At 33.8% G+C, this 19,778-nt stretch overlaps 1 protein-coding gene across 2 annotated transcripts; it reads right to left on the bottom strand.

Annotated features, from left to right (window-relative positions):
* Positions 1–434: 434 nt before the first annotated feature.
* Positions 435–17,039, bottom strand: rnpc3 (RNA-binding region (RNP1, RRM) containing 3). 2 transcript variants are annotated; one of them, XM_088927526.1, is made up of 16 exons: positions 16,905–17,039; positions 16,081–16,248; positions 15,471–15,518; positions 15,002–15,111; positions 14,614–14,700; positions 12,521–12,632; positions 10,928–10,996; positions 8,759–8,898; positions 7,632–7,757; positions 6,737–6,879; positions 4,575–4,742; positions 4,162–4,256; positions 3,306–3,364; positions 2,687–2,819; positions 2,149–2,221; positions 435–1,721 (listed from the first exon to the last, which is right to left on the bottom strand). In XM_088927526.1, the coding sequence occupies exons 2-15, from the start codon at positions 16,243–16,245 to the stop codon at positions 2,156–2,158; spliced, it is 1,521 nt and encodes a 506-aa protein (XP_088783652.1). In that variant the 5' UTR covers positions 16,246–16,248; positions 16,905–17,039; the 3' UTR covers positions 435–1,721; positions 2,149–2,155. The 2 variants fall into 2 exon arrangements, with proteins under 2 accessions (XP_088783652.1, XP_088783651.1); XM_088927525.1 differs by having other exon boundaries at positions 435–545.
* Between the last annotated feature and the right edge of the window lie 2,739 nt (positions 17,040–19,778).

Below are 19,778 nucleotides of genomic sequence, written 5' to 3'. Positions count from 1 at the left end.
AGTGATTGAAACACTGTACTGCGTAAATATGATATTTTATTAATGAAAGACGGGACTTAATAACAGTAATGAGATGTGACTAAAAGGCAGTACTAACCTTTACTAGTAAGGTGTATTTATTTACAACTGAATAGATGGGTCATCCAGGGTTTTGAGTTATTCTCTGATGTCAGTTTCTCAGGCCATAGAAAACTAGTATTTCTATCCTTGAAATTAGATATTCTAATCATTACAGTTTGTAATATTTACAATTTGTCTGTAATTAATCCCTAACTATACTGTATCTCACCAACTATATGGTCCAGTTAAATGAACACAGGAGACTGTAAACAAGTCTTTTTTTACATGTTCTCTCAAATTCATATTAAAAAAGAAAGGAAATGGATGTTCCAAAATATGTTCTCTGTTAGAAACGAATAACTACACGGAAAATAAAAAATTAAGAAAATCTTTATTTTACTGAGACCCAAAAGTAACTTCAGGAAAATTGTGAAAGCTGTAGTCTTCTAGATGATGCACACTGCTTCAGCTCCAGTTTTGGAAGCCTACAATATATTAAAATGAGGATTAAATAACATTTATAAAGGTCAGACAGATAATGAGTTTTTCAAGCTACATTTTCACTGCATAATCCACAATCACTGTATGTGCATTTTTTCAAAGCATTTTCCAACATTTCAACCTTTGCACGTCATGCAAAACAAACACACATGATTAATTTGTTGAAGCATTCAGCTTGTCGCCTTCATATAGTTGCTACCACATGTATACATAACATTCATGATCTCAGACCTTAGAGTAATGTCTATCCAATTTCAAAAGCTAAACATTCAATAGGCAATTAGACATCCTCAATCATTTGAACTAAACATTTCCACAATGTACCCTCAAATATTTGGAGTTGTTGGGGAAAACAAAAAGAATTTCACTGTTAACTATAGAAAAGTTGTGGTGTTTTGTCACAATAAGAACCATGGTGGAAAAAGAAATAACATTCTGAATATTTATCCACCTGCTCTGTACTGCTCTCCATTTAAGTTGGGAAACAGACCAGTATCTGGAAGAGTTAGAATCAGAGCAGGGGCCTATTTCTCACATGAGCCTTGACTTCCTGAGAGTTCATGAGGGCCTGAGATATAGCTATCTCAGTTACAGGCACCAAGTGTTACATAATTACCTATTTACATCTGAGACTGTGAAGTGCGAACTGAGACTGGAGATGTTGCACTCTATCCAGAATTTTATTAAAATTAATTATATAGAAGGCTGTCTATTCTGGATGCTGGCAACACTGAGTGAAATAATCTCTGGGGGCTCATCATCTTATTTTTACCTAAGAAATGCAAAACTTTGTCATTGCGAAGGGATTACCAGCTCATTTAAAATCAACAACAAATTATATAATCCTGGTAATTATCATCCTGTAAAAGCACATAGAAAGGTCCAATTTCATTTTTTGGCTGGTTTACATGTATCTGATTCATATTAGTAAAGATCTATAATAACTCAAAAAGCAGCATTAATGGAGTTCTACAAAAATGTTATCCTTGAATAAGTTAATTTTGTTTTACCGGTAAAGAGGTTGATTAAATATTTGTGTTTGTATGTGCATGTTTTTACAAACATGATACAATACAAACTTAGGAAAGGATATAGTGTAAAAAGAAGGATACGTCATTTCTGTTGCTTCAGACTATCAGGTTGACCCTTGACATCAATATCTTAAACAAAGAAATTTAATGTCAAATGATCACAATTTGTAGAAATTATTAATAGACTGAATCAATATCCCACATAACAAAGTCAATGCAAAGGAAACTAATTTTCAGAAAAATGCAAATATAGGGGATCTGTTTTTTTTCTCAAAAGTACTCCAGATCTTCAAATACTTAATAAAAAATAATAAAATATGACCAAAAAAGGTTTCTCATATAATTCTGCTAATCATAGAATTACTACTTAAAAGGCAGTGTTCCAGTTGTTTCTGACTATAGGCTATTACTGAGAATTTTTTTGTACAAGTATGTTATAAAAATGTGCTTTCAGGCCACTTGACTTTAGATATCTGAAAAGTGTAATATGCTTCCCAAAGCATCCTTTTCTAAGCATCTTTAAATATGTTCAGTATTGAAATAAACTGTTTTTTACCTGCTTTTCACCTTTTATGACTTTTTTTCTCATCTTTGGAGTCCTGCTTTGGTCTGGCAGATCTTGCGAATTGCTTTTACAGTAAAGGCTAACAAACATAGATAATGCATCACTAGAGACTCGATATACAATGAATCTGAAAAAAATCATACATTTGAAAAAATTACATTCAAATAAACATATTTCATTTACAGATCACCCCTTTTGTTTGCCAATTAGTACAATGTTCTCCTACCCAGAACAAAATATATTTATAATATTTTTCACTAATTGAGTACACTACATTAATAGTATGTTTGAATACATTTGAATATGTTAAATGTTTTCTTTTGACTTGCTATTTTGCCACTAGAGCAATTTTACGAATAATTTGCTAAAACCTTTGTTAAAAATAACAGTTTATTTCAGCAATGTGTTATTATCTTGCATTATGAATTAGCTGGTTGCCTTGGACACCATTCATTATTCGCTAAGCATCTGACGAGAACACATTACTATTGACGAAGAAGACTGATGTTTCTCTTAATATAAAGGATACAACAACCAATGGTTTGTCATAAAGCACGTATCCATTGGTTTCCTTCAAAGCTTTTCCTGCAGCTTTCTCACTGGGAAGTCCAATAAAAGCTTGTCCCTTCATACGACCTTCTTTCATTAAAACAATATCAAACCTAGAAGTGAAGAACAGAATTAAAGAATGTCCATGGGCAGCAATGTGTAAAAAAATAATGATTTGTGGTTACATGTAACTTTGATTTAAGTTATTGGGTGAAAAAGTTTCACACCAAAATAATCTGAACTTTAAATAATTTAAACCCATTCATACTCATATTGTTCTACATTTCAAAATCAATGGCTAAAGACATGCCTCATTATAAGGTTCAAAACAACACGCAGAAACCTCAATACCAAATCTCATATTAGATATATAAAGCATTGACTTGAGCAGCAGTAGAACTTTACTAAAACCTGTTTGTCTTACACATATTACACAAATATCACAAAGGAACTTATATAAGGTAGCAATACAAATATGGAAGTTCTTTCTGACAATTATTGAGTTGTTGTTAATGCTATTAAAACCAAATTTTTTATGCTAAGCATATTGGGGGGAAATATCACTCAGTACAATAATAATATTAATAGTTGTCACTCACATATTTCTGTCAGCATCTGAAGAAATGTCTACGTATCTTCCGAAGATAAATTTCAAGTCCTGAAAGAATTTAAAAGAAACAATACCTTAGATGCTCTCTAAATATGCTATTTTAAAAAATCTTAACTGTACAGAAAGAATTGAAAAAAAACAAGCAAATATGAGAAATGATGTGCATGAAGTCTAAAGACTACAAATAACTCATATTCCTCAAGGATCTTCATAGTTTCCTGTTGGAAAGGTCCAAATATTAAATAACCAGCAAGTGTTGCAAGTCAGGCAGAACAGTTTCTTACTTATATCATTATTAGCAGTCCAGGGAAACTAAGAGGTAACTCTGAAAGGGTGCAGATTTGTTTCCTGTTTGTGAAGAGTAACAGGAATGGAAACAATTTCCTCACACTGGTGTGGAAATGGAAACCAAACTTCATGAAAGGACTTTTTTATATGTGTTTGTCTTTTTTCCATCAAAGACAGAAAATTGGACTAGGCACAATTAAATTCCAGTTAAATCGTATTACTATTCCCTAGCTGTTCAAAAGAAGAGAATGTTTTTGTTGCCAAGTAATCTCTCTGCCTAATTTATGCACATACATTTAAATCATGTCTGTACTCTTATTGTGTCAGACCAAAAGAATTATTACATGGAGGCAGGCATTTGTCCCATCTTTCTTGCCTGGTTACTTGAAAGAATAGAAGGAATCACCTTGAACAACATTGTTAGGCAGCTTGATACAGACACCCAGCAACCTTTGCATAGAAAAGGGCTTTCCATTCTGCACTATCTACCTTATCAAGCACTGCCATGCAAAGTAACCAAAGTAACACACAGGACTTCTCACTTAATATAAACTTACCTTTTCTTCAACTTGCTTGGCAACATTCTTGACGTAGAGTCTGCACGTTGGATCACCAGGTTCATAATTTCTGAACACTGAGAGATTTTTCATTTCTGCAAAGAAGTATATACATTAATAGTATGTGTGCTATTTGAAGTGGATAAGATGGGAAAACATACGGCATTTTTTCTACATACAACAATGTTATTCTGCCACTTTTAAGTGATTGATCAACTTAGTGACAAGCAAAAAGCTTCGAGACCTGAAAAGGCAAAAGTAACCTAAATAAAATGGTGCTTAAAACAAATTATTTGACAGTGAAATTTTAATAATTTTTGTGATTGTAAAATAATTCAATATTTGTACTGTAGTGTTTTAGAAGTAAACTAAACCACACAATACGATTGATAAAGACAAAAGCTTAGATTTACCATCTTTTGAGATCCTGCCTTTCTCCAGCTCTCTCCTGGATATAAAACCTGAAGGAATGTCCTCATCTTCACCACTTTCATCCTCTTTTTCTGTTACCTGTGGCTTGGGGTAGATTTTCCCAAATCCAACTGCCTCTACCTTTGTGGTTTCCTCTGTCTCATCATTATCTAGACAAGGTAAAGAACAATATGTTTTTTCCAAAACTCAAAAATCCAACTTCTCAATTTTAAAAAGGTAACAATCTATGAAGTTAATATATTTTATACTGCTATACCTATACAGTAAAAGATGAAGGGATTTTACAATGAAAACAAACATTAACAAATAAGTAGCACACATATTTTACAGCAGGAAATTAAATTGTTCTATGCAGCTCCAAAAGACATACACCGTATATTCTGGTTAATTAATCTGGGTTAATGTCAAATTCAACCTATTTATAAATGTGGTAAGATCAATAAATGTGCTTTTGACATACATGTGCATTATATGTATAGTGCACTGTATTAATGCACATTTATTTTAATGCAACATTCTAAAGCTACTTATGGAAGTATATTCTTCATTTTTGTTATATTAAAATAATTGACACTTTGCAGGAGAAAAAAAACTCTTTAAAAAAGGCAGATTAAGTATTTAACTATAAGATTACTTATAACTCCCTATTTTATAGAAGGTCACACTAATTCATGCAGAAAATATCTCATAATATACCAAAACATGGTTAAAGAGTTCACTTTAGTAGGGTACTATGAGGCTTGCACACAAATAAATTATAGGGAAAAGTAAGCCTCTACAAATCCTCAGAAAGATTGTCATACAAATCTAACAATGCATGTGTGCTGAACCAGAAACAGAAAAACTAGTTCTGATAAATTCCTACAGGGTTACATCCCTGCTTTCAAATCATCCTGCTCCTTATCCAGTAAGTTCGGTAAGTTCATTTTAAAAAAAGGCTTATAACCTATAAATACGTTTGTCAAGAGAATTCACTGTTTCATCTTCCTTGGATTACAAAATTCTTCTTTGATTTAGAAATCACATGAATTACATATTCTAGTGTATATAAAAAACAAAAAAGAAAGAATATCTTATAATGAAATAGACTGATATAGACTTAACTTTGTACACATATTTTTTTTTTTGTAAGGTATCAAAGGTTTCTTCCTTCTTAATGTTTACCCTTAGAAATATTTACTTTCTCTGCTGAGTACTTAAAGGTAGTCCACTCCTATTGGAAATAACAGTTTGTGTGTTTTGTGTGTCTAATATACTTGGAGCATAATAAATTAGTCTTTCAACCAACTGCTTGGTAATTTCTGCACCACTAAATTGTTAATGGAAAATTAAAGAAGCCAGATGGAGTCTCTTGGTATTGTCTGACAAATGGGATCTGTAATTATTTAACTTTTAAAAATTGTTTGTCTTCAAACTAGTGTCAAGGCTATTTTTTAAATAATTAACTATAAACACCTCACTTAACTATATACATATGGAGAGCTATTAAAATAACAGACTGTGTTGGAACCAATAGAATTCGTTGTGTTTGTAATGTGTCTCAGGATAAACAAACAAAACCGTGATTGACGAACCATAAAATAACCTTATAAAGAAACAAATTGCTGAAACTGATGGACAACGTCAAAATTACATACACAATTTGTTCTGATATTGACTCACCAATCGCTTTTGAAAACTTTTCATCTTTTAAAAGTTTGTTTAGATATTATATAAGGGTCGCCTATATTTTTTTCCATTGTTCACAATATATTTAAGGAAAGATAATTTCTCATGTAAGTGGCACATTCATTGCTTACTTGTACATTTAATCTAATTTAAGCTAAAGTTACAGCACAGGAAGTCATCATTTTCTATTGGTTTAAACACGGGCCATTATTCCCTGAGTGTCCATCATATTTTAAACATCAAAATTGTTTAGAAAACAATCAAGAAAACAATACTTGTCGGCACATACATTTGAACTCCCAGCACAGAGGTATTCTGTGCTGTTGTGTGTAGAGATTATGGTTACAGGTATTAAGTATCCAACTAAGTTTATAATCTAACTTTGTTATGGCCGACACACAAAAAAGAACAGGGAATACACCCAAGCTTTATATAACTTTGGTTAAAATTAAAAATTCAGTTTTTTAGTAATTACCTTCTGTCTTGTCAGTCTCCTGCTGATGTAATCCTTCTTGCAGAATTCCTGACACATCTGCTGAAATGTGAAACTCAATTTTCTTCTGCCCACACGATTGAGGCTGTTCAAAAACATCCGAGGGCTGGAGAGCTACACTGGAACTGCCAAAAGACAATGAAGCATTTCATCAATAACCATGCAAAAATCCCTGTTGTTTTATTTCACAAGAGACAAAATAGAACACACAGCGTTTACCCAATTTAACTCCAGGTAATGCTAGTAAAGCAGATAAAAGGAGAGGAAACACATATTTAAAAAATGACCAAGAAGTGTTTATACCACAACACGTAACAGCAATAAGTGAGTTACTGTACATATAAAAGAGAAATACCCTTCAAAAATAATTAGCAGCTATGACAATGGTGAGAAAAGAACATGAGGCTAAAATACCGGGAATCACAGAAGAACTACCTTTTATATTTACAATTTCACAGGATAGAGAAATGAAAGTATAGGCAGTTTGTTTGAAACAGCTTCTACATTCTGCTGAAGGAATCAAATTTCCCATAGCCCCTGGAACTGGTCTGAATGAAGCAGTGTACTTGAACAAAAAGGTTTCTTATATCTGATCATTTGATACATTACGGACTGTCATGAAAAATAAATATCTAATACCACCTATCTAATACTAAGGCAAAAGTGCCTGTGGGTGCACTGTAAAATATTTTGTCTTTAGGTGTCAAACTACATATAATTTCAGTATACACTTCCCAGTGGCTTTTTGTGCAGCAAAATGAGCAAAGCTGGGCCTGTGACAAACAGAACTGTATTATGCCCACAGCCCTGCAGATCTCTGTATAAAACTGCGAATACAATGAAAAGATCAATGCATTGCTTTTAAATAAAGACATACCTGTGAGAATCTGGCTTGGGTACATTAAGAAAGTCCTTTAACCTGGGCTTCTTCCTTGAAGCAGACACTTTCTTTCTCTGGGGTCTTTTGCATGGAAGATTAGCCAGGTCCATCAGCCTATTCATTCTTTGAAATAACAAACCAAATGTTAATGAATGTGAACTTCAGACAGTGACTATTTGTAGTATTTAATTGTTGAGTGTGGATGATCAGAGAACAAAAACAAACAAAACATTTCTGCACTGCCTTAAAAGGCCACATATTAAAAGAAAAATGTTCCCTTTTTATAAAAGATAAAACGTAAATATAATAAATTCTGATACGTACAAATATATAAACTGGCATATATAAATGCAAGTAGTACACAGTAAAGTATGCAGTAGTATTTACTAATCAAGTTACATTTGTACTTTTCTTATATCACTTATGTCTTTGACAAGTATAGTTTTCCCATACTGTAAATTTTCTTCACAGTGATATAAGAAAGTCGTGCTATATTTTGCTTGCACTGAATATTTTATTAAGATCAAATTTCCAAAGGAAAAAAAAAGATGTCTGTTTTTCATCCCAGAATTTGGGAAAGTGTTCATCTTAGAAAATTTCAGCATTACAGTCTGTGCAGTCATGGATGGCAAAGCTTGCAGGCACAGCTTCTAATCACTCAAGTCTCTAAAATCCTCTTCTAGGCAGTGATGACAGTTTCTGGTCCATGTAAGTATTATTCATTTTTATAGCATTTCAGACTTCAAGTCAGAGTCTGCTAAAAGTTTAAGAATCGTCCTATATTTCTTATAACTTTTTCCCCCCCAAATTACATATAATTACATAACATTTCACAATGCTGTTGATTTTGTTCTTAAAACCAAAAAAAAAATAGTCTGTGCAAAGACGCATGACAGGGCCAATAAATAAATGTCACCCAGCGATCTTTGCTCAAGTTCCCTTCCAACAACCTCTCTGCCACCACCAATTCAGCAACTGCATTTTGGCTCCTGTCATAAAGGGGTTTGGAATGCCCTGTTCATATATGGGAGCTTTAACACTTAAATGTTTCACTGAAAGCAAACACACTATTTGATGGTGGTACTGTTTTCTGAACTAAAAAAAATGAGTTATACAAATCATACCTCTCTTTAGTTTCATCATCCTCACTCTCATATTCCGACTCTTCTTCACTGGAAAACTCCATTTCTTCCTCTGGTAGGGGCGGTTCATCAGGTGGAAGTGGAGGCATTGGTGGAGGAGGAGCTGGAACTAGATCCTCATACTGAGACAACAAGAAAACAAGTAAATCTAATTTCATCTAATTTTACTCAACATGCGTCCATGTCTCAGACTTTGCTAAAGCCTAATGACCACCTTAGAAGGTGCAGACCAATAACACTTATCAATAACGACCAGAGAGCAGAGATTCATTTATTGTGTTAAGCACCAAAAGAAAATGGAAGTAAATCAGGAACAAAACAAAGGGAAAGGAGATCTAGTAAATAGGTGGTGGGTTTCCTATGTGATATCAAACGCAAAAAAAGTTGCTTATTCCACCAGAAACCAAAATGCAATACAAGGAAGTGAATTTATTGTTTCAAAATGCAAAAAATACAAAATGTGCTTCATATCAACCAGCCACTAACCAGATCTGGCCACCTTTCCAAACTGAGCAGGTGGGCAAACAGGAAACTTGTTAGAGATGCCAGTATGAAGCCAAAAGCAACTTTGAAACATCTGCAAAGTTCAATGCCTGCGATGGGAGTCACTGTTCATATAGATATAGTAACAATCTTTCAGTGCCTACAAAAAGTTTGCTTGGATGGGCAGTTGGAAAGAAGCCATATCAGAAATATATGGAAAAAAACTGTAGACACATCACAGAAGAATTTGGATCTTTTTTGGAATTTTAACTTCGTGGCCTAAATGTGATGAGTTACGTCTGGCCCAAGAATGACATATCAAGTCAACACAATCCCAACTGTCAAGCACGAAGGTGGCAGCATCATGTTATGGGGATGCTTCTCTTTAGCAAGGACTGGGAAGCTTTTCCAGATTGAGGGGGAAATGAATGGTGCAAAGTACAGACATATCATAAAGGAAAACCTGAGTGAGTCAGCCAAGAATCTAAGACTTGCTTGGAAAGTCCCATTTCAGCAGGACTTGTAACCCAAGGGAGAAGGTCAAAGTTAAAGAGGTGTGGTTTGACAAGATGAGAATGAATGTCCTTAGGTGGCCTAGTCAAGTCCTGACTTGAAACCATGGCAAAACTTGAAGATTGTGGTTCGGTAATGATCACAAACAAATCTAATTAAACTGGCTTATAAATCTTTAAGAATTATGTCATACCACTATGCAAAGCTGGTTAACACCTTTCAAGAAATAAACTCAGCAGAAATTGCTGAAAAAAGGTACAGTTACATAGTACTTACTTAGGGCGTGAATACTTGTGCAATGACTAAATCATTCATTTGTACATTTATTGCTAGATTGAAGAGATTTTTAGAGGTTTTTCAAATATAAGTGTTCAGTTTGAACACACATTTTGAATTAAAACTTTGCTTTTAAACAATTTTATACGTTACTAGTAATGGAGAAAACGTGTGATAATCAGTAGGGGGTGAATATTTTTACAAGGTACAGTACATTTCATGGCCTAAAGCAATGTACTATTCTGGCAGGCAAAAAAATGAATCTTTTTGATCTTGAACGGAGAAGGCAACTAGGGGAACTGTTACACGTATTTAAACTGCTCCAAAGAATTAAAGTCAACCCAACAGACCTCTTCAGAATCAACAGTGAAATATGAATCACAGGACATAATTGTATACTCATGGGGAATTGCATTTAAAAGTGAAAACAATAGACAATTTCTTTTTGCACAAATAGCTGTGGGAGACTGGAATGGACTACACAGCCATGTTGTTGAAGCCAATACCCTAGCTTAAGACAACTGGATTTCCTTTATATTCATCAAAAGCATATTTGTAACACAATTCTGTTGATTGTCACTACAGGGCATTTACATGTATGCACTCATTGAAAGAATTATTAACCAGACTAAGAAACAAAAAAAAACTATTTCTCCACCCACTGTACCAGCTTTTGTAATAAGATAATACAGTTCAAACTATAACTGTGAGCACTGTCAGACAAACATAATAGTTTTCAAAATAATAATTACAAAAGAAAAAGAGTAAGCACTTTTTCAGATATCATCAAACTAACCTATGTAATCTTGGTTATAGTTTTAAAGCTTCTAAAGCGTTAAGAAAAAGTTCAAGGTTGTGATAGCTTTCAATATTTCTTACCAAAGGAGGCCTTGCAGTTATAGGCCCAAATGGACTTGGTAAGTTCATCTTGTTCATTAAATGAAGCACCTGTAAAATAATCATACTTTAATTATACTATTCATTGAATCCTCATTCTAAACATGCAGTATAAATATTGCAGTTTAAAAGGAGTTACACAATACTGTATCATTTTCTTTCATATTGCACTATTAAAACACAGCAAAATACCTATGTCTGAAGATAAGGATTGTATAGAAGCTCAAACATGTAGATTTTGTCACACTACAAAGAATGCATCATGCCCAAATTGTTGGACATTAAAATGGTATTTTATATCGTAGGAAGATAATTATAGGATCCAAAGCAACACAGATAAATAAAATTAATAATGATTTCCAGAAATAATAAAAAAATTAACAAAGTTGATTACATCTAAACAAACTAAATCACTCTCAACAACAAAGTCAGTATACTGAAAAATTAATTTGGATCATTTTGAAATCGCAACTGGTGCTCTACATTTCTGAACAACACACTAGCACCCCCAAAAGACAGCTTAAAAAAATCCACTTTAATGATTCAAGTTGCATTCAGTGGTGTAGAATCCCTAGGGGGAAAAGAGTGGAACTAAATCATGTTTCTCGGCTGCCACTTTGCTTTTTCAAAAATACATTTTTAGTGAAAGAATTGCTAGATTGTATGATAACGTTCTGCTTTTCATCTTTCAGTTATTAACCCTAGGAGAGCACAGAACCTAAGCCATTTAAAAGAACTACCAAAACCTACTTATCTATGGAGTTAATAAATTAATTTTACAACAAAAGGCCACAGAGTGGCTCAACCAGTGAAGGGTAAGTTAAGCCCTATAATCTCTACACATCGGCACTTGGAGCCTGGGATGTGACTTATAACTTGACAGGGATGATAGAAATGACAAAGCACAACGAAGTGAAGTGTTGTCAGAGAAGAATGCAGCATTCCTCCAGTGGATACTAACATTGCTATAAGGCACCATAGGACTCAATGTGTATGACTGCAAATGTTGTGACAAGTTTGTACTTAAGAGGAAAGCATGAACTGTCTTTTCTCCCCTTGTGCTTTCAAGACAGTTCTAGCTGTAGCTTTAGTTGAGCTGATAAACAACAGGTTTATTGCAAATAGGCGTATACACAGAGAAAAAAAAAATCCAAAGTAGAAATGATATGTTACAGATCTTCCACTGACAACTGGAACAGAATTGACTGTTTTGAAAATTAAACAGTACTGTTTTGTTCGTTCGTGAAAAACTGACATCATCGTCATTTCTCATGCAAGCTGTTTAAAAACACATCAGAAATAATCCTGGAATAACTTGTTTTCCCTCCAGTATGTAAATGGTACTGTCAGCAGGACACTTATTGCACATATTAACCCAAAGCAACAATAAATATAATTGCTGTAATTCATGGATAACAGCTATGAGTGATCCAGTACCTTCGAAACCCAGAACATCAAAGTCGGTCTTCTAACAGACCTGGCGTTAAGCATTGTTTAATTTTTGAATTAAAATCCCACATTTTTAACGTAAATAAAATTCTACTTCACATCATAATAAACAAAACGTTTACTCACTTGAACATAAAACCTTGGAACACTAATGAGTGCATTTGTGATATTTGCCAGAATTCCACTTGTAGGCGGGGGGTATAAATACTTCAGACAAGGGTTCATTTGAAATTTTAACCTGAAAAAAAATGAAATTGAACATCTATATATAATAAATTCCATAAGTATTAGAATGTGATATAGTATTTCAGGATACTGTTGTATTACTTGATTTTTTTTAAGAGAAGTTCCAAGAACACCCCCCCCCCCCCCCCAAAAAAAAAAGGATTTCATAATCCCATCACTATGGAAATGTGTTAAGTACTGAATATGTAAGTTCTTCCTTTTCTTGTAAAACACCACTTTCCACAAATGTCAATCTGTACATACAAAAAATACATTTAATATTAGATTACTCTTAATAGCACATGAAGTACACAATAATATCAAAGAATCAAAACCATAGGGAAACAGCATGCAATCTGCCATCTATTCATATTCTATAGAACTGCAAAGGCTTTCTTTAGTCTATATTGAGCCCTGCTGGGCATTTCTCTGCATGCCGTGCAAATCAATTCCTGCTTTTCTCCCTTTTCTTTGTTTCTTCCTCCAACAGTGTGAGTCACAGAGGAATGGTTAGTACCACTGCAAAGCTATTGAATTTGCAGGTAAATTTAAAAAAAAATCTTTCAAAAGGAAAAGTATAAAACTTTGTCATGTGCTGTAATGTGTTACATTTAAACTCGCTTTGAAACAGTGCTGTATTAAAAGAACACTTAACATTAAACAGGTTGACAAAAAGCAAACTTTTTTTGCCTAGGAACTTAACACCTCAACTTTTTCATATTGGAGGTACTAATTATAGAGCAAAATAATAATTACCCAAGACTACAAGACAGATTTTTTCTGGGTAAGGGAAGATAACATAATTTAACAGGGGACTGTCAATTATTTAACTTCCCTGCACTAGGCCTAAAGACATTTATAACATTACTGGATTTATAATATACATATTTATCATTTATAATGGAAAATGTATTGTTTGTTTATGTCACGTAATGCCAATTCTATCTTTTCTGATACAGTTATTTTCAATTTCAGCCTGGAATAAGTTATGTATACATAAATGAATGAATCAGATTATATATACTGAACATCTATAGAAAAAGCACTTACATCTGCAACAAATTAACAAGGTCACCATTGGGAAAATAGTTTTGTAGCATATGTAGTGATATTCTATTGAACAGTCATGACAGCTAAAATTTGTCTGTCATGCTGACTAACGCTTGTCTTCAACAGGGTTCTTGCTGTTAAAGTCATAGTACTGTCCCATCCCCTCTTATAAACCCTGGTCAAGGCTAATGTACCTTGATAAACATGTTGATTCCTTTCTGTATTTTAAATGTATCCATTGCCTGTGACTGATTATCTCTCACTAATGTGTCACTTAAGTTGACTACAGCTAGTCATGAATGATCACTTAACCTAACCAATGACAGGACCATTCAGTCAATATCTAAAATCCACATACTTTATTTACCGAGAAACATACAAGTTCAAATACAGTAATGTCTTTTGATGTTCAATATAAACAATAATTGCTCCCAAGAGACATTAAGACAGGTCTTAGGTGTCATTTTGATTCAGTCAGTAAGGGCAAGATTGCAAGTAACACTTGCAAGATGAACAGAAGTCTCACAAGAGCACAGCAGATGAAATATTCTGCTTCAGACAAGTATGTGATAGTGAAGTGTATCTTCACTTTCTAGTTGTAACTAATTGGTTCTGGTTGGCTTTCTGGTTCATTTTCTGGTTGTAACTAATTGTATTCACTTAGTGTCCATCTTGATATTGACTTGAAAAGCCTCCTAAGAAAAAAAAAATATTGCTACCTACATGAAAACAAAACACAGTTGCTACAATTGCAATGGGTTTTCATAATTTAAAGGGCAAAATACACTTAATGTTTTCAAAATATAAGGATAAAATCATGTATTTTGATGGCTTACCTCTACTGTATTTTAAACAAACATAAAATCAACCACACACAAATAACACTGCAATTTTTCATACTTACCCAAGGTTACACTGCAATGTTACATACCCTACATACTTACCCAAGGCTAGGGGCAACTCCATTTTCTATTAAAGGAATGTTCTGTGATTGCTTGTCTTTTACATCTTTTATTGCTTCATCATCTAAACTACAAATAGAGACAAATATGCTAATTTTGTGATAGCAAGTTACATTTGTATATTATTAAATTCATATACTGAGGTATAAGAGAATTTCACAGATTTAACTACCTCAACAACTTATATATATAATCTGTTTTTTAAATGGATAATATGTTTGATTAACTCAAGCAAAAACTACAAACAAAGGCAATAATTAATATTAAATCTAGAAATAGTTCTCACATAATGCACTGAACATTTTTTTATTTTGGTCAGCTATGCTGAGTCAGTTTAAGCATTTAATGTAATGGGCAGCAAAGTCAATACCGTTCTGAAACTGGCTGCTGATTCAGAAGATTTATGCTGTCTTCATCTTTTGCAAATTCAACAACCAATGTATGGTTTAAGATCTTTAGTTGATGTAGTCTAGCCAGAGCCTGAAAAAAAATCATGATAGCATGCAGTTTTAAAATTATTGTGGTACTGTGAAATCTTGGATCTTTCACTTTAGTTATAACTAATTGTATTCCCCTAGTGTTTTGATTTTAACTTTAAAACCATTCCAAGGAAATAATACCTATTGCTACCTAAAAGAAAACAAAACATTTTTTTTACAGTTAGTATTTTTACATTAGGTTTTCACCATTTAAACATACTTAATCTCTCCAGACTGTAATACAAGGATAAAATTATTTACATGATTGACCTCTACAGTATTTTATACACACATCAACCACACACAAATAAATATTTTGATATGAAAACAATAACAAATAAATACTGCAACGTTACATACCCTAGAAGATGCATTTTCGGTGGCAAAAGTTGCAAACGCTGTATGTTTCTGTAAAAAAAACAAAGGAAGTTCTTAATACAGCATGGTACAATTTTAATAATGTTATTTATTTTAAAAAAATCTACACTTCACTACAATCTTTATTGTAATATTGGCTCCATCTGTATTGATTTATAACAAAGACAATGAAACTGAAGTGTCCAAAAATTACAGATGTTTGCCTTATGTTCCACAAGTCAACCTCAAACTAACGTTAAAATTATGTATTTGATTTAGGGTTCCTAATGTAATGGCCAGTGAGTGCAATTTGCAAGATGTGGAAATTAAAACTGAACACTAATAAACTGGACACTGGACACACAAATGTCATGTATTCGAATTTGTCAGGAGAATAATGTTTAGACCAACCCTTTCCAACAGGTAATTCTGCTTTATATTGTAACTTTCACTCAATAACACAGCAATTATTTTAAGGGCGATCCTGAAAACAAACTACAGCAGCATACACTACAAGTCCTTCTTGTGTGTAACAATACTTCAAAACAAAATTACATAATTCCCCGTTTCCATATTTACTTTAACAACCAAATTCTGAAACCTGGTGACTTACCAGCCTTCCCTTATCTGAAAACACTCTTATTGAAGTGGCTCCAAAATACTTCAGAAGATCTTCTTTTTCATGTCTAGTCAATTCAGAAGGCAGATGTCGTACGATCAGCGTTTTGCTCTTTTTTGTCAGGACAACGTCCCTGTCCGGATCCTCTGAGTAAGCCATATTCTGTTCCAACAAAAAGCACAATGAATATTCTTTATCATAACGTAAACAGCAAAACGCTTGTTCTGCACATATAATATGGAGCAAAATAGAAACAACCTTCCCGAGATGAAAAACTACTCTAAACGTCTTCTAGTTATATAGCAGCGTGATCCATTTCAACTATTTTTATAACTAAAGGCTATTGGAACAGATTGTACGGATGAAGCAGACAAAAAGTAACCAAGACAAATTAAGGCTTAAAGGGTGGGTTACTTCATAAGAAGAAGAAGAAGCCCAATTCCAATGACACCAGTGTTGAGATTCGAATTCAAACAGGACCCGATACAGCAAAAGTTTTGCTTTAAACTACACTATCATAATCACAACAAGACATAAGGATTACATTCTCATTACTTTACAAGGTTTACTAACCCTGGATGTACGCCCTAACTATACACTTATAAAAGCTGCATGCAAAGATCTTTTTTTAAAAGATTTTCATCTATTAGCTATTTCGACAGTCGTTTATTTTGTTGAACAATATAAACGTTGCTTTAGTTTCGTACAAAACACAGTTAGTTCATACAGTATACAGTAAGACTATCGTTATCGTTGTTATTAAATGATGCAAAAAACCGAGCACGGAAAATTAAACAGTAAACCGAAGTCTCACTCACAATGCTGTGTTGGATTATAAGAGCATAATCGCATATTTTACTAAACTCATTTAATAATAGTGCATGTATTTCAACTACAGTACTTCAGGAAGTACTTCAGTATCCAAACATCCCCACGCAGAAACGTTTCCGTCTAAAACCTCAGTTGATTGGATACACTCGCTAGGACATCCTATAGCCTGTATCTAGTAGTGCAGGATGTGGAAATTGAAATTCTACTGGTTACAAATAAGGTCAATCATGTGTACAGGAAGAGATTCCGTGGAGTAATAGTGAGCGAACGAATGTAGTAGCAGCATGTGGCGGAAATGTTCTTCTGAGTATGTTTTCCATCTTTTCAATCAAACAAGCGTGCAGTAGCTCTTGAGGCGGAGTGAGACGGTCACGCACGATGTAATTTTTGACCGCCCTGTTGAGAATCTTTTCACGTGGAAAGACTCAGTACACAACGCGCGATTCTAGATACGAGATGTCCGTCTCTAATATGTACAGTACTGTATTTTATAGTTATCAGTATTTTAAAAAAATCAATAACAAGCTCACCAGAAGTCACTCATGAACCAACCTCGATACAACATGTATCAATAAGACCACTCTTAAATAAATCAAATTATAACTAAAGTAATTCTTCTAAATATATTATTTTTAATAAGTGTGGAGTAGCTCTGATAAGCGGTATTGTGTTACCCAACCCTTATGTATGCTTTACTGCACATAGATCACTGTGACTGAAATCTTTTTAAATTTACTTCCCAATTTAATTTTAAACACGCAATATCCGTTGCCAAGTTGATGTTTTGAAACTACTTTCCCCTATACTGTAAATGCATACGTTTATGAACATATCATATTATTTCAAAAATACGTTTGAGTACATGCTGCAGAATATAATTATGTCAATATATTTTAACACTAAAATGTATGTATTACTAATGTCTCCTTGTAACAACACTTATAACGAGGAAAGGATTTTTACAGTCATATGAGAGTTCACTTGCACTCTAAGGATTTACCATTAGAGGTCACTATTAGCAGCAAAATAAGTCATGCTGAAGTAAAGATTTGGCATTTTCTGGTACTCTGTTCCATAAAGTAACACATGTGCTGCCTACTAAGAGAAATGCATGTAAAGTTTTTGTGCATTATCTATAGACAAAAGGCTTGGTATTAATAATTTGTAGGATAAAGGTAACATGTCCACCTTGTGAATTAAGCAGTCAATTTTCAACTTTTTTTTACAATTTTTCACGTTCATGTACTTTGTTGAAAAAATATTGAGGCATGCTTGTGCTAGATGTACATAAGACATGAGGTTCATGAAGTCCATAGGTTACACTATATCACTTTTGACAGTATACTGTATTTGCTGTTGTTTTTACAATGGTTGGAGTGAAAAAAGTAAATTAAATTCTGGCAAATAATACAGCTGTCATATTCTGAAGGATTAAAGGCTGCCAAATTACCTAGCCTGTTAAACCCTTAGTTCTTGCCTCAGTCCTTGGCTGAATACGGACTGCCTGCCAGTGTAGTGTGTTTGTGTGACCTAACTTAATTGAAAGTCTCTGCTTCGTTTCAAGTTATTCTTGCCAAATGTCAGTGTTGTGGTCGGCAAACATTTTTTTCATTTCCATGAAAAACGGCAAACCTGTCTAACTTTTTGTTAAGTAGACCTATATTTTTTCAGACCTAAATAAACTGAAGAAACTCTCAATGTAGTCCTTTGTTTAGGCACAGTGGTATAGCAAAGGTGAGAAGAGTTTGCTCAGTGTGAATCTATTTTAAATTGTGACTGAGTAGGGAAATATAAAAACCTAGCGTGTACAAGTTAAATACAGTATATACTGGGATGTATGATATGTGTTTATAACCTAACACAGAAACCCATGTTTTATTTGAGTTCATATGCTAATATGCATATTACAATTCTAAGATGCCAGAAAAAAATATTTAACTTTTTCTGAAAAACGTTGTTTTCCAAGTACAAAGAGTGGCTGTGCGTATTTTATAGAAGTTTTCTTTTGAATTAAACAATTCACACAAGTCATTGAGTGATCGCTTTTATTCATAGGGGTTGGTCCTGGGACAGATAGCATGACAGAACCCTTTCTCCATTCCCTTGTGATGCTCCAATTCTGTCCCTCCCTGTTAGAACTGTATAGATTTGTTATTAATTTATGTGACTTAACAGAAATAAATAGGTAATAGAATTCAGCAGAATATGTTTTGCTCATATTTTTCCAGCATTGTTTAAGTAGGTTCATTCTACCCCTCTCAATAATTATGAGAGCAGATTGAAAGGTTTCTGCTGGAGTCCAGAAATTAAATGTGCACCATATTCCTGTCACTCCTGGGTCTTGAAGTGAAACATAAAATGCAATTAAGGTTGGCAATAGGATTATACTAGAATGACCAAGCACATTGAAGGTTTTGCTCAACAATATTTAGTACATTCCAAAGAAGCCTCTAAATTCCTTCTCAAATTAGTTATTTTCTCCATGGCCTGAAGCAAGCATTCCACTGGAAACAATGCTTCTTTTTTAACAGGCTTTGAAATTTCACAGGTGAAGGGAGAACAGCAGTCATTTTGTCCCACTTCCACCCGAGCGGGGAGAGTCTGAATAGAGAAGAAACCTCTTCATGGCAGCAATATCAGAAGGCCAGGCCGTGACAGGAATGTGCAAGATAGTGATGTGGCTGCTTAGCAAAGCCCTGTGAAGCACATGTCATCTCTGAGGCTAGAGCAGGGCGAGCCACTCAGTGATGTGTTGGAGACAGAGGTTAAACAGGTATCAAAATAAGAAGCCCAGTGATTTTAATTGTATTTAATTTTATGGGCTTTAGACTATTTTACTGAAGCAGGAAAGCAAATGTACA

The sequence above is a fragment of the Atractosteus spatula genome, chromosome 11, assembly GCF_055471065.1.
Source record: "Atractosteus spatula isolate fAtrSpa1 chromosome 11, fAtrSpa1.hap1, whole genome shotgun sequence".
Taxonomy (NCBI): domain Eukaryota; kingdom Metazoa; phylum Chordata; class Actinopteri; order Semionotiformes; family Lepisosteidae; genus Atractosteus; species Atractosteus spatula.
Note: the sequence above shows the minus strand (reverse complement) of the source record. Positions and strands in the feature narration are given on the sequence as shown.